The following is a 22,442-nucleotide window of genomic DNA, read 5'->3' as shown; positions in this document are numbered from 1 at the left end:
GATTCCTGCCGTCCATGGTTTGTACACCACGGATCTGATTTCTTTGACATATGCTTTATTAATGACCGGCTACAGGTATGTCTACTAGCACATCGGATGAGATGATGCATAGACCTTTCAGTTCTTATATAAAGTGGAGGGTCAGGTTATATCTAATAAAATGTGTATAAAAAGTAAATAAAATAAACTATCGCAATTCAGTTAATTCCCCCCCAAAATCTGTAACTGCTTCAAATGATCAATGCATATTACTAGCACTGAAGTCCGCCATAGGATGAAAAGCCTAAATGGCTTGTGAATCACAAGGGGCATGGCTGGCGTAAGCAAAGGGCCAATCCAGGCAGATGGCAGGGAAATATGCTCTTGGCGAAAAGTGTCTGTACAACTTAAAGCTGGTGTCCTAACAAATATCTAACTGATGGTGACTTAAAGGGGCATTCCCATCTACGAGATCCTATCCCAATATATAATAATAACTAGCTGAAGAGCCCGGCGTTGCCTGGGCATAGTAAATATCTGTGGTTAGTTATAGCACCTCACTTCTCTTATTTTCCCATCACGTCTCTCATTTTCCCAATCACATCTTTCATTTTCCCCCTCACATCTCTCATTTTCTCCCTCACACCTCTCATTTTCTCCCTCACTCCTCTCATTCCCCCCTAACACTTGTCATTTCAACCTCACATCTGTCATTTTCTGATCACTCCACTATTTTTCCTCACTCCTCTCATTTTGCACTCACACCTTTTCATTTTCACCTCACACCTCTCATTTTCACCTCATCACCTCAGTATATACATGTTTGTCATCTCCCTTATATATAGTATACATCTGTATGTCATCTCCTGTATATAGTATATACCTGTATGTCATCTCCCCTGTATATAGTATATACCTGCTGTGTGTCATCTCCCCTATATATAGTATATACCTGAATGTCATCTCCTTCTATATATAGTATATACCTGTGTGTCATCTCCCCTGTATATAGCATATATCTGTGTGTCATCTCCTCCTATATATAACTGCATGTCATCTTCTATATATAGCATATACCTGTATGTCATCTCCTCCTGTATATAGTATATACCTGTAGGTCATCTGCTCCTGTATGTAGTATACACCTGTGTGTCATATCCTCCTGTATATAGTATATACCTGTATGTCATCTCCTCCTGTATATATATGTACCTGTATGTCATCTCCTCCTCTATATAGTATATACCTGTGTGTCATCTCTCCTGTATATAGTATATATCTGTGTGTCATCTCCTCCTGTATTAGACCTCGTTCACACGTTATTTGCTCAGTATTTTTACCTCAGTATTTGTAAGATAAATTGGCAGCCTGATAAATCCCCAGCCAACAGGAAGCCCTCCCCCTGGCAGTATATATTAGCTCACACATACACATAATAGACAGGTCATGTGACTGACAGCTGCCGTATTTCCTATATGGTACATTTGTTGTAGTTTGTCTGCTTATTAATCAGATTTTTATTTTTGAAGGATAATACCAGACTTGTGTGTGTTTTAGGGCGAGTTTCGTTTGTCAAGTTGTGTGTGTTGAGTTGCGTGTGGCGACATGCATGTAGCGACTTTTGTGAGATGAGTTTTGTGTTGCAACATGCGTGTAGCAACTTTTTGTGTGTCGAGTTGCATGTGACAGGTTAGTGTAGCAAGTTGTGTGCAGCAAGTTTTGCGCATGGCGAGTTTTGCGCGTGGCGAGTTTTATGTGTGCTGCCTTTTGAGTATGTGCAAGTTTTGTGTGAGGCAACTTTTGCATGTGTTGCAACTTTTGTGCATGTGGCAATTTTTCCGCGTGTGCAAGTTTTGCGTGTGGTGAGTTTTCCATGAGGTGAGTTTTGCACTTGTGGCGAGTTTTGCAAGAGCCTAGTATTTGCATGTGGCGAGTTCTGCGCGTGGCGAGTTTTGAGCGGCGACTTTTGTGTTTCGACTTTTATGTGGTGAGGTTGGTGTATTTGTGGTGAAATGTGTGCTGAGGGTAATATGTGTTCAAGCACGTGGTAGTGTGTGGCGCATTTTGTGTGTGTGTTCATATCCCCGTGTGTGGTGAGTATCCCATGTCGGGGCCCCACCTTAGCAACTGTACGGTATATACTCTTTGGCGCCATCGCTCTCATTCTTTAAGTCCCCCTTGTTCACATCTGGCAGCTGTCAATTTGCCTCCTACACTTTTCCTTTCATTTTTTCCCATTATGTAGATAGGGGCAAAATTGTTTGGTGAATTGGAAAGCGCGGGGTTAAAATTTCACCTCACAACATAGCCTATGACGCTCTCAGGGTCCAGACGTGTGACTGTGCAAAATTTTGTGGCTGTAGCTGCGACGCCTCCAACACTTTTCCTTTCACTTTTTCCCCATTATGTAGATAGGGGCAAAATTGTTTGGTGAATTGGAAAGCACGGGGTTAAAATTTCACCTCACAACATAGCCTATGAAGCTCTCGGGGTCCAGACGTGTGACTGCAAAATTTTGTGGCTGTAGCTGCGACGCCTCCAACACTTTTCCTTTCACTTTTTCCCCATTATGTAGATAGGGGCAAAATTGTTTGGTGAATTGGAAAGCACGGAGTTAAAATTTCAACTCACAACGTAGCCTATGATGCTCTCAGGGTCCAGACGTGTGAGTGTGCAAAATTTTGTGGCTGTAGCTGCGACGGTGCAGATGCCAATCCCGGACATACATACACACATACACACACACATACACACATTCAGCTTTATATATTAGAATAGTGATGAGCGAAGATGCTTGTTACTCGGGTTTCTCTGAGCACGCTCTGGTGGTCTCAGAGTATTTGTGACTGCTCGGAGATTTAGTTTTCATCGCCCCAGCTGCGTGATTTGTGGCTGCTAGACAGCTTGATTACATGTGGGGGGTTCCCTAACAAACAGGCAATCCCCATATGTATTCAAGCATAAATACTCTGAGACCACCCGAGCATGCTCAGAGAAACCCGAGTAACGAGCATACTCGCTCATCACTAATAATAATAGCAAATACCTCCAATTAGAAATGTAGTATAGTTCTTCTGATTTGCTACATCGTTGACCCCATGTGAAGAGCATTGCAGTAGCTTACATATCCATGGTTACGACCACTTATATAATGACAGTTAGTGTTAAGTGGGCATAACCATGGATACCTAATTCACTGCAATGCCCTGCACATGGGGTAAGCTACATAGAGAATCAGAAGAACTATACTATTTTTCTACTTGGAGGAATTTGGATAGACTCTTGGAGATGGGAATACCCCTTTAAGTCACCATCAGTCAAACATTTGTTAGGACCCCAGCTATCCTGATTCTCTTATACACATGAATACTCAGCTGGCCTAGAAACATACGCACTCCCTAGTGTGGGTGGTCACTGTGCTCTCTATGGGCACACATCCTGAGGTCAGCCCCAAGATTCTGTCCCATTTTCTGACGCTGCTATTAAGGAGGGCGGCACCAACATAAAGATGAAGTCACTGTACACATCTGAGCGATAAATCGGACCAGGCTGCGGGATGTCGCTCAGCAGCAGAAGACATGCGCCAACGAAGAGCAGCGGCCGAGGTGCAGACTTACATAGAGTTACCAGGGGACAGGGGATCTCAGAAAACTGCACCATTACTGACCGGGACTGTGCAAAACTGCAAGAAATATATGGGAAATAGTGCCGGGTTCATCACAACTGCGGAAAGTATGTCGGCTGTGATTGTCGTAATAGTGCTGCAGACATTGTATGTAGGTTTGCTTGAAATTGTCATGTAGCAGTAATAGTGCAGCCCGCTGGGCGATCCACTGCACTGGGTGACTACAATCTATGGGGGGGTAACCACAGAAGGCAAAGCTGGGTGTGAGCCTAGGGTTAATATGTCCTAAACAGCTTTCAGCCTATCGATAGGGGGTAGATAGATAGATAGATAGATAGATAGATAGATAGATAGATAGATAGATAGATAGATAGATAGATAGATATGGGATAGATAGATAGATAGATAGATAGATAGATAGATAGATAGATATGGGATAGATAGATAGATAGATAGATAGATAGATAGATAGATATGAGATAGATAGATAGATAGATAGATAGATAGATAGATAGATAGATAGATAGATAGATAGATAGATATGGGATAGATGATAGATATTGTACTGCAGGCCGGCTGCTTCCCCAAAAACTGGAACCAAGGCCTCATAACCCCTATACACAAAAATGGGGACAAGTACGACCCAGCAAACTACCGAGGGATATGTGTCAGCAGCAACCTGGGTAAACTCTTCAACTGCATCCTGAACAAGAGGATCCTCACCTTCCTCACCGAGCACAACGTCCTCAGCAAGAGCCAAGCAGGGTTCATGCCAAACCACCGCACCACTGACCACATCTACACTCTGCACAGCCTCATCAAGAGCCACGTCCACAATACAAAGAACGGGAAGATATACGCTTGTTTTGTGGACTTCAAGAAGGCCTTCGACTCAGTGTGGCACCCAGGACTATTCCTAAAATTGCTGGGGAGCGGAATAGGAGGCAAAACATATGATGTCATCCGAAGCTCCTACACAGAGAACAGTTGCAGTGTGAAGGTCAACGGAAGGAGGACAGCCTATTTCCAACAAAGTCGAGGAGTGAGACAGGGCTGCAGCCTCAGTCCAACGCTCTTTAACATCTACATCAATGAGCTGGAAGTGGCCCTAGAGTCCTCCTCAGCACCAGGACTCACCCTCCATGACACCCAGGTGAAATTTCTGCTGTATGCAGATGACCTCGTGCTGTTATCACCAACTGAGAAAGGCCTCCAAGATCATCTGAAAATCCTAGAGACCTTCAGCAGCACATGGGCACTGCCAATCAACGAGAAAAAAACTAATATCATGGTGTTCCAGAAAAGAAAGCAGAAACCCACTTTCAATCCTACCTTTATGATAGACAACCGTCCACTTACTGAAACCAACAGGTACACCTACCTGGGCCTAGAACTCAGCCAGTCAGGGAGCTTCAAGCAAGCCATAGAGTCACTAAAAGACAAGGCATCCAAAGCCTTCTATGCCATCAGAAGGCGTCTGTACCACCTCAAGGCACCAGTAACCGTATGGCTAAAAATTTTTGACTCCATCATTGCCCCAATTCTTCTATACGGTAGTGAGGTCTGGGGCCCAGTCTCATACCCAAACTGGTCAAAGTGGGACGCTGGGCCGACAGAAATATTCCACCTAGAGTTCTGCAAGCATCTTCTCCAAGTCCATCGGAGCACATCAAATAGCGCCTGCCGAGCAGAGCTGGGCAGATTCCCACTACACATCGCAATAAAGAAGAAGGCGCTGTCATTCAAGGCTCATCTACAAAGTAGCAGTCCCAGCTCCTACCATCACAAAGCCTTCCTACACCAGGAAGCCTCAGGAAGCCTCCCAAGTAAAAGTACCCAAAGCCAGTCTGACCAAGCCATCAACCTCCATGGCCTGACAAAAGGTGAAATCCAGAAAATGGTACACAAAGTCAAAGAGGAATATCTCAGCATCTGGAGGAACGACATAAACAAATCCCAGAAACTGACAATATACTGGAATCTACAGAGGGAGTACAAACTGGCCCCATATCTAGAGAAACTAGAAGACCCCAAAGATCGACAGATCCTGAGCCGGTACAGACTGAGCGCCCACAGCCTACTCATCGAATCCGGGCGGCACCGACAGAACTACAAGCCTCGAGAGAGCAGACTCTGCCAGCAGTGCCCCCAGGAGGCCGTGGAGGATGAGGCCCACTTCCTGCTGAGATGCCCCAAATACTCCGCAGTGAGGGACACTCACTTCAAGAGGCTGTCTGATCTCCTCCCAGATTTCACCTCCAAGGAGGAGGAAGAGAAACTGCCGATAATACTGGGGGAAGAGGAAAGTGCAGTGGCCGTAGCAGTGGAATATGTCAGTGCCTGCCACAGACTAAGAGGAGCCTGATATGTCATGGACTCCCGTACCCCAACACTGGACATATCCCTATCCCCCGACTAAAGAGCCCGATATGTCATGGACTCCTATACCCCACCCTGGAAACATCCCCTATCCTCTAAAAGGAATTTGATATTACCTGGACCTCTATATGCCCCCCCTCCCCCACCCCCGTATTTTTACCAAATGCTTTGGCAATGCTAACATGTACTTAGTCCTGCCAATAAAGCTCATTTGAATTTGATAGATAGATAATAATATAATAATAATAATTTTTATTTATATAGCGCCAACATATTCCGCAGCGCTTTACAAATCATAGAGGGGACTTGTACAGACAATAGACATTACAGCATAACAGAAATACAGTTCAAAACAGATACCAGGAGGAATGAGGGCCCTGCTCGCAAGCTTACAAACTATGAGGAAAAGGGGAGACACGAGAGGTGGATGGTAACAATTGCTTTAGTTATTCGGACCGGCCATAGTGTAAGGCTCGGGTGTTCATGTAAAGCTGCATGAACCAGTTAACTGCCTAAGTATGTAGCAGTACAGACACAGTGGGCTATTAACTGCATAAAGTGAATGAGAACATGATGCGAGGAACCTGATAGTTTTTTTTTTTTTTTTATAAATAGGCCACACAGGGATAGTTAGGTTAAAGGGAACCTGTCACCCCGTTTTTTGAGATTGAGCTATAAATACTGTTAAATAGGGCCTGCGCTGTGTGTTCCTATAGTGTATGTAGTGTACCCCGATTCCCCATGTATGCTGAGAAATAACTTACCAAAGTCGCCGTTTTCGCCTGTCAATCAGGCTGGTCAGGTCGGGAGGGCGTGGTGACATCGGTGGTTCTTCCTCAGCTTTACGTTGGTGGCGTAGTGGCGTAGTGGTGAAGACACAGCGCGCGATCTGCGCTGTAATCCCTTGCATCGGTGGGGGCGGCCATCTTCCTGGGGCCGCGCGTGCGCAGATCGAGTGCTCTGCTGCACGGGGCTTCAGGAAAATGGCCGCGGGATGCCGCGCGTGCGCATTAGAGATCGCGGCGGCCATTTTCCCAAAGCCGAGTTTGCATCTCGGCTTTGGGAAAATGGCCGCCGCGATCTCTAATGCGCACGCGCGGCATCCCGCGGCCATTTTCCTGAAGCCCCGTGCAGCAGAGCACTCGATCTGCGCACGCGCGGCCCCAGGAAGATGGCCGCCCCCACCGATGCAAGGGATTACAGCGCAGATCGCGCGCTGTGTCTTCACCACTACGCCACCAACGTAAAGCTGAGGAAGAACCACCGATGTCACCACGCCCTCCCGACCTGACCAGCCTGATTGACAGGCGAAAACGGCGACTTTGGTAAGTTATTTCTCAGCATACATGGGGAATCGGGGTACACTACATACACTATAGGAACACACAGCGCAGGCCCTATTTAACAGTATTTATAGCTCAATCTCAAAAAACGGGGTGACAGGTTCCCTTTAATGCATTGAGGCGGTAGGCCAGTCTGAACAAATGAGTTTTTAGGGTACGCTTAAAACTGTGGGGATTGGGGATTAATCGTATTAACCTAGGTAGTGCATTCCAAAGAATCGGCGCAGCACGTGTAAAGTCTTGGAGACGGGAGTGGGAGGTTCTGATTATTGAGGATGCTAACCTGAGGTCATTAGCGGAGCGGAGGGCACGGGTAGGGTGGTAGACTGATACCAGGGAGGAGATGTAGGGTGGTGCTCAGCCATGGAGTGCTTTGTGGATGAGGGTAGTAGTTTTGTACTGGATTCTGGAGTGGATGGGTAGCCAGTGTAATGACTGGCACAAGGTAGAGGCATCGGTGTAACGGTTGGTGAGGAATATGATCCTGGCAGCAGCATTCAGGACAGATTGGAGCGGGGAAAGTTTGGTAAGAGGGAGGCCGATTAGTAGAGAGTTACAATAGTCCAGACGAGAATGAATAAGTGAAACAGTAAGAGTTTTTGCAGAGTCGAAAGTAAGAAAAGGGCGAATTCTAGAAATGTTTTTGAGATGCAGGTAAGAAGAGCGAGCCAGTGATCGGATGTGGGGGGTGAATGAAAGGTCAGAATCAAGGATGACCCCAAGGCAGCGGGCATGTTGCTTTGGAGTAATGGTGGAACCGCACACGGAGATGGCAATGTCAGGCAAAGGTAGGTTAGTAGAGGGAGAGAACACGAGGAGTTCAGTTTTTGACAGGTTAAGTTTCAGATAGAGGGAGGACATGATGTTAGAGACAGCGGTAAGACAATCACTGGTGTTTTCTAAAAAGGTCGGTGTGATAACAGGAGAAGAAGTGTATAGTTGGGAGTCATCAGCATAGAGATGGTACTGGAAACCAAATCTACTGATTGTTTGTCCAATAGGGGCAGTATACAACGAGAAGAGGAGGGGGCCTAGGACTGATCCTTGAGGAACCCCAACAGTAAGGGGAAGGTGAGAGGAGGAGGAACCAGCAAAACATACAGTGAAGGATCGGTCAGAGAGATAGGAGGAGAACCAGGAGAGAACGGTGTCCTTGAGGCCGATGGAGCGGAGCATAGTGAGGAGGAGCTGATGATCCACAGTATCGAAAGCTGCGGAGAGATCCAAGAGAATTAGCATGGAGTAGATAGATGGAGTAGATAGATAGATAGATAGATATGGGATAGATAGATAGATAGATAGATAGATAGATAGATAGATAGATAGATAGATAGATAGATAGATAGCTATAGATATGGGATAGATAGATAGATATTAGATAGATATTAGATAGATAGATATGGGATAGATAGATAGATAGATAGATGATAGATAGATGATAGATAAATAGATAGATAGATATTAGATAGATATTAGATAGATAGATAGATAGATAGATAGATAGATAGATAGATAGATAGATAGATAGATAGATATGGGATAGATAGATAGATGATAGATATTAGATAGATAGATAGATATGGGATAGATAGATAGATAGATAGATAGATAGATAGATAGATAGATAGATGATAGATAGATATTAGATAGATAGATAGATAGATAGATAGATAGATAGATATTAGATAGATAGATAGATAGATAGATATTAGATAGATAGATAGATAGATAGATAGATAGATAGATATTAGATAGATAGATAGATATTAGATAGATAGATATGGGATAGATATGGGATAGAGATAGAAAGATAATCGATAGATGGACAGATAGTAAATCCCCTTCATTTTGCCGCTAGTTCCCTCGGTCCGCAGACTCCTGTGCTGCCATATGAGTGCAGCAGGTCTCTGAGGGGCAGCTCTGCCGTGCAGGACCCCCTGCCCCTCCAGCACTGGAGACCCTGCACACATCTCCCTGAGGACTCGCTGCCAGCCCCCTCCACAGCGCTGCTCTCTAGAAGGAGCCTGGCCGTGCTGCAGGTGACCGCTCCGAAGCTTTGGCTGTAAAGTTTGTCTCCGGCAGCAATTTGTCCGCCTTTGTTACGGCACGCTCGGTGCATGCTGGGGAGGAGCCCCCCTTCCTCCCTCCCTCCCCCCGCACATTCTGTGGCTGCCCGGTCCTCTGATTTGGGCGCCCGCTGATTGGCTGGGAGGCTCGGGCACATGCAGAGCGGCGCTGTCTGACTTGGAGAGAAGTTGTGCAGCTTTAGTCTGGAGTCCGCGATCACGGGGGCTCAGTCTGCTGCAGCGCGGAGCGAGGGGAGAGGACCACCGGGGCCCGGACTGCAGGCTCAGCAGCCCCTCACTGCACGGGGCCCGGACTGCAGGCTCAGCAGCCCCTCACTGCACGGATACAATGCCGGACGTGTGCGCAATCCTGATGTGATGGCGAGCTAGTGCCGGAGCCGCTGCAGCTCATCTCTGCCCAAACTTTGCGCCCTCTGTCGCCCTCCATGCCTATGGACTTTGCTGCTGCACAAGTTGGAGGTCCGATCTTGTAATCGCTTGCTGGCAATGGATCGCTGCTGGGACCTGAGGAGATCGTGGATCGGTAGGAACATGAGCTGTGTGTTATTCTGTGCATTGTCTCTGGTCATCATCATGAAGCCATATGTCATCATGGGGAAGAATTTAAAGTACAGTATATACGAGGAGCAGATGGTGGGCTCGGTGGTGGCCAGGCTGGCCGAGGACGTGGCCGATGTGCTGGCCAAGTTACCTAACCCTGCCCTGGTGCGGTTTAAAGCCATGCCCATGCAGCAGGGGAAGACCCCTCTACTCCTAGTCAAGGAGGACAACGGGGAGATCAGTATTGGGGCTAAGATCGATCGGGAGCAGCTGTGCCAGAAGAACTTAAATTGCTCCATCGAGTTTGATGTGATCACTCTGCCTACACAACATCTGCAGCTCTTCCATGTGGAGGTGGAGGTGCTGGACATCAATGATAATGCCCCCCATTTCTCCAGATCCCTCATCCCTATTGAGATATCCGAGAGTGCAGCTGTGGGCACCAGGATCCCCCTGGACAGCGCCTTTGACCCTGATGTCGGAGAAAATTCCCTTCATACCTATTCCCTCTCGGAGAATGAATATTTTAAGATCGAGGTCAAGACCAGGACTGATGGCGCCAAGTATGCAGAACTTATTGTAGTCAGGGAGCTGGACAGGGAGCACCAGTCTAGCTATGAGCTCCAGCTCACTGCCTCGGACATGGGGGTCCCTCAGAGATATGGCTCAGCCATCCTGAAAATCACCATTTCGGATTCCAACGACAACAGCCCAATCTTTGAAAAGAAGTCTTATGTCATCAAGCTCCCTGAAAATGCACCAGTTGGCACTTTACTAATAGACCTCAACGCCACCGACCCCGACGAGGGGGCAAATGGAAAGGTGGTGTACTCATTTAACAGCAACGTTTCCCCCAAAATTACTGAAACTTTCCGAATGGATCCTGAGAAAGGTCAGCTGACCCTAATAAAGCAAGTGGACTACGAGACTACAAAATCCTATGAGATTGATGTTCAGGCCCAGGATATGGGACCCAATTCCATCCCAGGACACTGCAAGATTATTATCAATGTTATTGATGTGAATGATAACAAACCGGAGATCAATATCAATCTGATGTCTTCAGGTAAAGAGATTGCTTACATTTCAGAAAGTGCTCCTCTGGATACATTTGTGGCCTTGGTGAGAGTGCAGGATAAAGATTCAGGACTGAATGGAGAAATCATTTGTAAGCTCCATGGACATGGACAATTCAAGCTGCAGAAAACATATGAAAACAATTATTTAATATTGACCAATGCCTCACTTGATAGAGAAAAGAGGTCGGAGTATAGCTTGACAGTAATAGCCGAGGACAGGGGGCTGCCGAGCCTCTCCACAGTCAAGCACTTTGCTGTGCAGATAAGTGATGAGAATGACAACCCACCACGGTTCCAGACCAGCAGATACGAGATCGTTATTGTGGAAAACAATTTACCTGGCGCACATATAACATCTGTGAGGGCAACTGATCCAGATCAAGCCGAAAATGGTCAAGTGACATACATTATTCCTGAAAGCTACATTCAGGGTAGCTCTATTACGACCTATGTGACTATTGACCCCTCCAATGGTGCCATATATGCATTAAGGGCATTTGACCATGAAGAAGTCAATCAGATTGTCTTCACCGTGCAGGCCAGGGACAGTGGAGTTCCACAGTTGGTCACAAATGCCACAATAGTTCTCACAGTTGTAGACGAAAATGATAACTCTCCAGTGATTGTGGCCCCTGCTCTTCACAATAACACTGCAAAGATTTCAGTCCCCAGGGATGCGGAGAGTGGCTACTTAATTACCAAAATTAAGGCTATGGACAGAGACTCTGGTCTGAACTCTGAACTTACTTGTTCCATCATTGCAGGGAATGAATATGATGTTTTCCTTATTGACCCCAAATCTTGTGAAATTTACACTAATATGACCATGGAGACTTTCCCGATCCAGGAATGGGACCTTTTAGTTTTAGTCCACGACAAAGGGACTCCTCCACGTTCTACTAAAGCACTTCTCAAATGTCATATCCTTGAAACTTCTGATGCTGCTGGCAGTACAGAGGCCACTTACGTTAACCAGGCCTCTAAGGATGTGTCTATGATTATTATTATTTCCCTGGGAGCTATTTGTGCAGTTCTTTTAGTCATCATGGTTATTTTTGCAACAAGGTGTAACAGAGAAAAGAAGGACAACAGATCCTACAACTGCAGGGTGGCAGAGTCAACGTACCAGCATCATCCAAAGCGGCCTTCAAGACAAATTCACAAAGGGGACATTACACTAGTGCCTACTATGAATGGGACCCTTCCTATCAGATCCCACCACAGGTCTTCACCATCACCATCCCCTACCTTGGAACGTGGCCAGATGAGCAGTAGGCAAAGTCACCATAGTCGCCAGTCACTCAACAGCCTAATGACAATTTCATCTAATCATGTACCGGATTCTTTTTCTCTGGAACTGACCCATGCTACACCTGCGGTAGAGGTAAATGGGACCTCTTTATATTGTATATGATCCTATATCCCACTCTCTCTCTCTCTTTCCCTCTCTCTCGCTCTCCCCTTTCTCTCTTTCTCTCTCTTTCCCTCGCTCTTTCTCTCTCTTTCCCTCTGCTCTTTCCCCCTCTTTTTCTTTCCCTCTCTCTCGCTCTCCACTTTCTCTCTTTCTCTCTCTTTCTCTCACTCTTTCTCTCTCTTTCCCCCTCTTTTTCTTTCCCTCTCTCTCGCTCTCCCCTTTCTCTCTTTCTCTCACTCTTTCTCTCTCTTTCCCTCTCTCTTTCCCCCTCTCTTTCTTTCCCTCTCTCGCTTTCCTTCTCTCTTTCTCTCTCTTTCCCTCTCTTTCCCCCTCTCTTTCTCTTCCCCCTCTCTTTCTTTCCCTCTCTCTCTTTCCCCCTCTCTTTCTTTTCCTCTCTCGCTTTCCCTCTCTCTTTCTCTCTGTTTCTCCTTCTTTCTCTACGTCTTAGCTTTTGATCATACTTGGCAAGTAATTGGTAGTCGGAATTTTATTTACAACTTTTCTTTGATTCAGAGCCTATTGAATTTAGTGTGAGGCCAGACTATGGGTAGGACCATTTGCACATTTTTTTGTCTAAAGCGGGAGATTTCCTACTTAAGCTGCCTATTGTCTTGCTATCTAATAGACTGTAATAATGTTGTTTTTTTTTTCTCCATGTCTGTTGGCAGGTATCCCAACTGCTCTCCATGCTTCACCAGGGACAATACCAGCCCAGACCAAGCTTTCGAGGAAACAAATATTCGAGAAGCTACAGGTGAGATATTTAGTAATCCTTTGTTGTAGCCAAAGTTCACACATCCGTGAGCTTGATAAAGTGATGCTTATATCTTATACCCTTCTGCAGGTATGCCCTCCAAGACATGGATAAATTTAGTCTGAAAGACAGTGGTCGTGGGGATAGTGAAGCTGGAGACAGTGATTACGACCTGGGCAGAGATTCTCCAATTGACAGACTTCTGGGAGAAGGCTTCAGCGAACTTTTCCTTACCGATGGCCACCGGATGCCTCCAGGTACAGCAGATTTGGTGATGTCTCCTGTCTTATTCATTTGCTCTTTCTTTCTGCCTTTCTGATTGATACAGAAACACACATAAAACCAACAGGAACCTTTGAACTCTCCACTTTGCGATGCCCGCCGCTTGTAGCTACAAAGCACAGCTGGCAGAGATGCGACAGCCACAATATTGAGCATTTTGCCCAAAGCAAAAGCAGTTTTAGCTAAGCAGCAGATTTTATTCTCATGTGAATTTATGCTAAAAGGTTAGGCCAGGGGAGGAAAGTTATCTTAGTGTCAGCGGCTAGGGAAAATATATGTACAGTATATAAGAAAAGGAAATCCTCTGAACTCTTGTATCTGTTTATTCTTCACCTTTAATATGGGCAGCATTGCAAACTTAAATGTCCTCCTAAATTATAAACCCTTGTGATCCCCTCTTCCCCCAAAGCAGCTGATGTAGAATACATGTGATGTGCGCACGATATCTAATTAGACCTTGTGTAACGTGCTGGTTCCTCTCCAGACTGCACGTTATAGAAAGAAGCTGTCTCCCTTGTCGCTACGTCATGTTATCTAAGCACAGCACTAATGCAATAGTGGGAAGATCAGATGATGTCTCAGCCACCGGTTGGGAAATAACCATTTCCATGTGTCTGAGAACAATCGATAGTTGTTCACAAATCAGTCTTATTAAACAAATGTTCCACTTCTTGGAATTGTGGGTTTGGCCAGATCTTGTGATTGCAGGAGCTCTTTCTCGTGGAGATGATTTTGCTGAGTGCTCACCATCAGCAGCACCGTGCCCTCCCAAGGTCACCCCCGCACAGGCACAATTCTGATTTTACAGCTCTCGTTCTGTTTACGTACTAAACAATGCACTTTTATTAGGCGAACAGCAGCGAGCGTAGCGCCACACAAGTTAGGTATCATGGAGGGGTGTTTACTAATCTATTTAAAAATGTCAGCTAAGTGCAAAGGGTTTTCTGAAGAACAATGACTTTGGGGCCCTCCCCCCCCCCAGATAGTGACAGCACTCCCTCCACACAGCCCCCAGCTCCTGCTGTCCTCAGTTGTAAGGGTCCCGCAGATGGAACCTATGTTCAATGTGGTCGTATGCTGTATTCCAGCCAGGCCATCTGTCCCCTTGTATTGTCTTTTCTCTCCTTTTCATCCTTCCCAATGCACTGCTTTAGTAATTTGACCAGGGTGTCTGTTAGTTTCATCTAACTACACCTGGGTTATTATTATTATTTTTTTTTATCCCCAATAAATGGCACCAATTACTCTTTTGCTGAAATTAACCCCTTACTGGCTGAAGCACATTGCCCTCTTGTCGTCTTCTCTATTCACCGAGGCTTCAACTGTAAGAGTAGTAAGGTGGTATTGGGGGGGGGCAGCTGTGCTCTAAAGAATACTGACTGATAGCTAAAAAAAAAAAATCTGACACTCTGTAGGAAATGATATAATGAATTTTTGGCTGGAGAAAAATAGAAAAATGCATTTTTTTATGATATTGTAACAGGTCCTGTCAGGACAGAGATGAATTTATGATAGCCATTTGTAAGAAAATGGAAAATGATTCATGGCGTAGCTTATGCAAAATCTGTTTCTGGGAATATGTGCATGAGAGCAGAGTGTGCCTCTTGCTGTAATAATGAGAAAACGGCTTATGATGATCTGAGCTGCGCTATGGAGGAAATACGGTGGTTATTTATAGGATCTCCGTGGCCAATCTAAACACTTAGGTATCATCGGGATTAAGGATTATTTATAGATTTGTTGCCCCTCTTGCTCCATCCAATATATTTATTCTGGTTTCTTTTCTCATTTCCTGCAGTTATGAGATACTGCACAGAAGAATGCCGGGTTCTAGGGCACTCGGATCAGTGTTGGATGCCACCTCTTCCCTCTCCATCTGCAGACTACAGGAACAACATGTTCATCCCTGGTGAAGAAGTCCAATCTCTCCAGCAGACCCAGCAACAAAGCCAGCAGCAGACACAACAACAGACTCCTCTTATCGAGGATGATATGCTTCCTGTTGATCAGAATGAGAAAAAAAAAAGTTTTTCGACGTTTGGCAAGGAGTCTCAGGACGAGGAAGCATCTGAGGCCTGCACCTCTTCGCTCCTCACTGAAATGAGCAGTGTTTTCCAGCGCCTGCTACCTCCATCTATGGACAGCTACGCTGAATGCAGTGACGTTGATCGCTCAAACTCTTTAGAGAGACGGAAAGGCCAAGTGTCTACTAAGACAGTAAGTTACCCCCAAGGGGTTGCTGCATGGGCAGCAAACACACATTTTCAAAATCCCAACAATGTTGGTGGACCTTCTGTAGGAGTCCATTCTAGTGCACAACCATCTTCTAAATGGTTGCCAGCCATGGAGGAAATCCCAGAGAACTATGAAGAAGATGACTTTGATAATGTCCTTAATCATCTTAACGATGGTAAACATGAACTTATGGATGCGAGTGAACTTGTGGCTGAAATTAATAAACTGCTTCAAGACGTGAGGCAAAATTAGGGGACTTGTTATCATTCTTTTTTCCAAAATTATGGAGTCCTGGAACAATCAACAACACTTATTGACATTCGGTTGCATTTATAAAAATGTGTCTGTGTATGTTAAATATTCAAATGCTGTATTTTCATATGTACACAAAACTAGTGTGACTATTGCTATCTGTATTTTAAAAATACATTTGTATCTTATATTTATGTGTAATTTAAAAATAAAGAAGTTTTATTTTTGTATTTTGTATGGCATGTTTTACTGCATGGAAATTTTTTGGACTGTTCCTCTTTTTACGAACCAATCAAACAGGCTGTGGATCCCTGTTCGGCAACAGGTCACTGTGTTTTGTGTTGACGTCCTGAGGATATACAACCTAAATATGCAAACCCCCCATCAAGTAATACTTTTATATATTGAACTAACTCTTGTAGAAATGATTTCCACTTGTTTTAATATTACGGTTAAAATTAATAATAAAAAAAAAATTGTCACTATTGATCTTCATCTTATCTTCTCATTTTCTCTCTAGGAATAGCATACACATCTGTAAGTTAATAGCCATATCCGATTATTCACTATATCTAAGAGTATATTCATTCTTAGAATATACTAAATGGGCTGTCCAAATCACAGGAGAAACTTAGAATTTGCATTGGTACCTACGGTAATTTTCTGCGGGTTGGAAGCTGCGTACTTTCACATCGTCCAACCTGCAGCATCCAGATGTTACAGCATAGTGGATGGGATTTCAAGAAATCAGATGCCCACTATGTGTGCACAAACGCCTGCGGCTCACCTGCTGAGACGGGCATGCGGCGCGTCTTTCCAGACCACGGCATGTCTATTTACATTGCGGAGACACAAGCCTCCGCATGATAAATTTCACCCGTACAATGTATTGGGCGCGGTGAGTGCGCATGGTTCAGTTAACACATGCCGATTCTCCTGCGTTCAATAGTCGGCAGCGCTTTGGACACAGCGGACGTGCTGCGTCCGAAGTGCTGCCAATTACTGAACGTCTGGTCATACCCTTAAAGGGCTCCTTCTCACATGCGAGAAATACGTCCGAGTCTCGCAGGTTAAAACCCTGCTCTGGCACCGGCACTCCAGAGCGGAGAGTGCAGCTCCATGTATTGCTGTGCGGCCGCACGCTCCGCTCTGGAGTGCCGGCGCCACAGAAGGGTTTTAACCTGCGAGACTCGGACGCATTTCTCACAAGTGAGAAGCCCAAAGGCTGATGCAAATTATTTCCTCTCATGTTCAAATAATTAGTGTGAATTCTTCATAGCAAATTTGCAAAAATGTCTGTAAATCCATTTACTTCCATTTGGGCTGGTGCAAATGACTTTATAAATCGGACGAGTGTCATCTGTGCTTTTGACGGAGAGCACCCGAACCCATGTTATTCTGTCGGGCCGTGCACATGACCAATTTTTTTCCTCGAACCGAGTAGTCCGAGGAGAAAATTTCCAACATGCACAACTTGTCTCTAAGAATGGGAAGTCAAACGCCCATTCACGTCTATGGGTCTCCCAAAATCAGGCCGCACTCTGATGACGTGTTCGATTTTCAATGACTAACATAACGGAGAGGGTGGAGAAACTTTTTTTTTTCCCTCCGCCTCTGAGAAAATTAGGCCCTGCGCCGATCAAATTCTGATCGGAGTGTGATTAGCATGGATGGAGAGAAAACGGTTGTGTGAACCTACCTTTCAGATCATGAGCGCATGTTGAGTACTTGGTGAGTTTTTTACCTCAGAATTTGTAAGCCAAAACCAGGAGTGGGTGAAAAATGCAGAAGTGGTGGTGACGTGTTTCTTTTACACTGTTCCACTCCTGATTTTGGCTTACAAATGCTGAGGTAAAAAACTCGCCAAATATGGTACACAATGTGTGCACGTGGCCTAATGGATTGTTGCTGTTTTTACACATGGTTTTTCGCAAGGTCCATTTGGATAAATGGGAATAGATGTCTACAACATTTCTACCATGTGTGAATTCACCCATAATATATGGAAATAGCATGTCAGATAATGTTTCTGACTTTTTATGCAATCAATTCCTTGTAGAGTTTATTGTTTAAGAAAAAATAGCAGATAGCTAATATATTTACTGTATATATATATATATATATATATATATATATATATATATATATATATATTAAAGACTTAAAATAGATTTTTCTCAGCTATCTAGTAATCTTATATTAATGACTTACCCATACCCAGCAAGCTATTATCACTGGCGTGGCCGGATGTTAACTGTACGGAGCAGAGCAGCACAGCTCTGAGAACTGGTTATTGGCGCTTTTCAGGTAGTGCCGATAATGCAGAGCAGCTCCTATTAAAGAGAATAAGGAGCTGGTATGATCACATCATTATAAACAGCTAAAGAGGAAAAATCACTAGCAAACATTCTAGCATTGCCATCATATTAGGGTAAGTTCACGCATGACAGAATTGCTGATTTTGTTGGGGATTTGCTGCAGATTTCACATTATGCATTGGTAAGGACATACATTTGTTGAAAAAAATCTAATATCCATTTGGAATTTCTTTTTTTATGGTGCTGGTTTGATAAATCTTATCCATTATGCTGCTACTGAAGTAAGCTACGACTCTTTCATTTGCAAATCGGGATGGAAAACATATGTGAACATACCCATAAAATGCTAGTCAGACACAATACTGAACAGCACAATGTTCAAACCCTGATTGTATCTGTATTTGAAGGGAACCTGTGATAAGATGCATGCTGCCTGAACCATGGTCAGCATGAATCAAACACTGCCTGTTGTATTCAGATATGTTTCACGTTGCAGCACATTTCTCTCTGCCCCTGTCATATGTGACTGATAGATCTTATCCTATGAACACATATAAGGTAATACAGTACTTGTCCATCATCTGGAGTTAGGTAGGGAGAAGTTGGTCCGGAAAAGGCCTTGGTCAACTTATCTGAGACACAAGGTCCCAGGTCGATTGGTCGATGGTTCCTTTGAAGTGACCCAGAATGAAACATGCCTGACAGCAATCATGCAGCCAGTGTCTCATTCATGCTACCCTTGGTTGTGGCAGTATAAACCTGAGGACAGGTTCCCTATAAGCCTGACTACATCTATTGTTTTTGCAGGTACAGGCGGCCCTAGTGAGAGGATAGGGCTCTCACTCAGAGCTGGACCAGAGAGTGATCATACTGTTCTTTGATTCTCTTGGATGAGGAGAAGATGGAGAAAAAAATTATCCATCTTCGCCATTGTGTCAGTCCATAGAAATCAGACTGCACTCAGATGTCACCAGAGTGCAGTCTTGTTTTCCATGGACTCATTGACCTGCGTGGCTCAGAGCGATCAAAATATCGGATCAAACTTGGTCATGCTGAGATTTTTTTCCCCAGAGCAGTGGTGTCAGAGGAAAGAATGGGACATATGCACTGCCTCATAGACTAACAGTGGTCCGAATGCACCCGGACCGAAAATATGCTCATCTGGTCCTGTCCTTATAGTCATGTTAAAATTATATATATATATATATATATATATACATAAATAAGTATATACCGTATTCTGTGTATATATATATATGTGTGTGTGTGTGATAATTATTTTGTGATTTTCACAAACAGTATATAATTTAACAAAGTACATATTTTGTGCATAAGGCACTATTTCTTTATTTTTGGGGAGAGTAGATCATGTTAGCTGTCATTTCATAAAAGGTAATGATAGCCATGGAACGCTTTGTCTCTGTAATGAATCCGAGCATCTTCTTGGCTACTGCAGTCATGATGTGGTCATCACACCACAGTGTTGGCATGTTTGGATGACGGTAATCTTCAGATGTCTGAAGCATATTTGTATGGATGCCACACACCAAATCTATACTCTATAGAGTAGCATATGGTGATTTGTGGGGGAGCTGGCAGCAGTGAAATTGCCTACTATATTAAATCATCTGTCCATTGATGTGATGCATATATTAAATTCAGACCATGACATGTGATCAGACTGTTATTTATTCCTTATGTCACACCGTTTGACTGAGAAAATATTCAATGCGCAATGTGTCAGGCTGGGCCGGAGGGCTCGTAACAATTTCTTATATGCTGAGCAAAGCAAAAATGGCACAATGTGTGCTCGCTTTCTTTCATAAAGTTACACCCAAATCTCAGCACCTTGACTGCCTTCTAATGTCCTGGATGGTCTTTTACTTAGATGCTGTATATTGCCTCCGGGTATTCAGAAGAACAAAGATCTTAAGACATATGGCCCCTTGAACACCTACAGTATGTGGTCAGATTCTTTACAGGGGTTGTCTCCTCACAGATTTTGATGGTGTATTTGGTATATTATTAAGACGTGCCATTAGTACACAGCTGGTTTGGGTTTAACGGTAACTTTCCGCAAAAGAAAGTGATCGCGAAATCCAGTTTAAAAATAAAAACAGAAATTCCGTTCAAAATTCAGAAGGGCAAAACATGTCTGTTGAGGAGTTTTGACAGCTCCTATGGTAACTACCATGCCTGCTCAACGTATCTGGAGGCATCTTGATAGGCATCAAAATATAAAGGGAAAATCATATGACCTCTGGAAAAGCTAATCAATGCGCAAGAGACAGTGTGGCGCAGGAACTTCTTTATTGTGCTATCATATAGTTCCACTGATTATCAGGGGCGCAGTATCCAGATGTCCACTAATCCAAGGCATAGGCTGTCACTATGCAATCCTCTACTGTCAGGAGACCATCTCTTTCACTGATTGATCTACCACCTATTGCATGTAAAAATGTATTTTCCATTTTAATGCAAAAACTATATTTTCCTTTGACATTATCATAAAATGGCACGGCGATGTAATAAATCAATAAAACAGACTGTTAGGTCCTTAACCTACACCAGTTGTTGATACGTATATACCCAGAGGAGCACAAGTCACTTCATTGTGGACTATAAAATTACCATCGTAAATGGAGCAAATCAATACTGTCCACAGTCCTCCAATCTGCCAACTCTATAGAAAACTTCCAATTGCTTCTATAGAAATGCAAAGAACCAAGATGGTAATGTTTAGATTGCTGTGATCCGTTACGCTCCCATACATCTCCCTGATGTCATCCACACCTGTTTACAAGAACACAGGGCTCAGATGGTAAAGGATTGTATGAGGAACAAGGAGGATTTCCTTCTGGCAACATATGTCGCATTTATCAAAGAATACCAGCCCATCGTTTAATGGCTTCTGTTGATAAGGCATTAGTTTAAATATATTAGAAATCAGTATTGGGCCGTGATTTAATTGTCAGAGTCTGCTCACGTAAAAGCCCAATTGTTGGAAGCTAGTGATGGGGTCACTGTTTGATTAATTACTTCAGGGCTCCCGAGAAAACAACAATATACAGTATACTCAGTTAACACAACGGTGCTATTCAATTCTCGGCAGATCAATTGACACTGTTGGGTAACGTAACCGCTGCAGCCAGTTAGCTCCCCCTGATAGGCTGAAGTAGTCATGTAATAAAGCAGTTGTCTGCAAGGTGCGCCATGCTGGGTATAGCACCTTTTTCAGGTTGATAAGTAGAGTGCACATTCCTTGCAATTTCATACTCTCTGTTATATTGGTTTATTACACTTAAAACTTTTGTAAAAATGTAATTGTACAATGTAAAATGTACTGTACAACGGAATGGGGAGCAAGGAAAGAGTGACGCTGGGCACCATGTCTGGAGGGAAACTTGTAGGTCAGGGCTTTCTCCATAAGAAAGTCCTGTTGGTCTATGTGAGAATGAAGATGTGTGGGGGTGCCAAGCTCTGACATCACATGGGGAATAGAAGTGATGTATTTGGAGCCAAGCACATATGGGACTATGCCTCTTGTCAGGAAAAATCCCTTGTTTATGAAATGGTCTGTGACACAGTTACAGAAGAAGACTTCTGAAATGGCGAGTACAAGGTCAGTGAGATGGCAGCTAGGAGGGACTCTGTAATAGCATGGATCAAATCACTCACTCTGTGCCTTAGGCCTCATTCAGACATACGTGTATGGTGGTCCGAATATAGCCCATGACTGGCCGCCAGTCTCCTAAAGGGAACTTGACAGTCCCAAAGGCAAATACGAAGCTATCAAGTTTACTCGCAGTCTGTATGATGACCATGTTTCACAGACATCTGAATTTGGTCTTAAGCCATAGACTGCCATGGTAGAGGAGCTTTGCTAGGTGATCATCTGTAACCAGTTGGCTTGAGTGACAAAAATATGTAAGCACTAAAGGGACTTGTGGACAGAGAAAAACCACAATGGGCGGTGAGGAATCTGCTGCTGATGGAGATTCAAGCAGAGGAACCTCCCCGTAGCCAACCAGTTTGGTTTTTGGCAGTTAATAGAGGCTGAACAAAGACTTGTGTCTTGCCTTAGATATGTAATTTTTTGTCTGGTGTAAATGCCGCCATTCCCACGAACATTATTACATTATTTGTATGATTCTT

The 22,442-nt window shown here is 44.2% G+C and overlaps 1 protein-coding gene across 1 annotated transcript; it reads left to right on the top strand.

Moving 5' to 3' along the window:
- The first annotated feature begins 9,491 nt into the window (after positions 1 to 9,491).
- PCDH18 (protocadherin 18) lies at positions 9,492 to 16,456 on the top strand. The gene is made up of 4 exons (XM_069743954.1): positions 9,492 to 12,416; positions 13,115 to 13,200; positions 13,291 to 13,457; positions 15,281 to 16,456. Exons 1-4 carry the CDS (start codon positions 9,900 to 9,902, stop codon positions 15,967 to 15,969), a joined length of 3,459 nt encoding a protein of 1,152 aa, XP_069600055.1. The 5' UTR covers positions 9,492 to 9,899; the 3' UTR covers positions 15,970 to 16,456.
- The last annotated feature ends 5,986 nt before the right edge of the window (positions 16,457 to 22,442 follow it).

The sequence above is a fragment of the Ranitomeya imitator genome, chromosome 1 (genome assembly GCF_032444005.1).
Source record: "Ranitomeya imitator isolate aRanImi1 chromosome 1, aRanImi1.pri, whole genome shotgun sequence".
In the NCBI taxonomy this organism is placed as follows: domain Eukaryota; kingdom Metazoa; phylum Chordata; class Amphibia; order Anura; family Dendrobatidae; genus Ranitomeya; species Ranitomeya imitator.
This window is presented reverse-complemented; position numbering and strand designations above follow the sequence as displayed.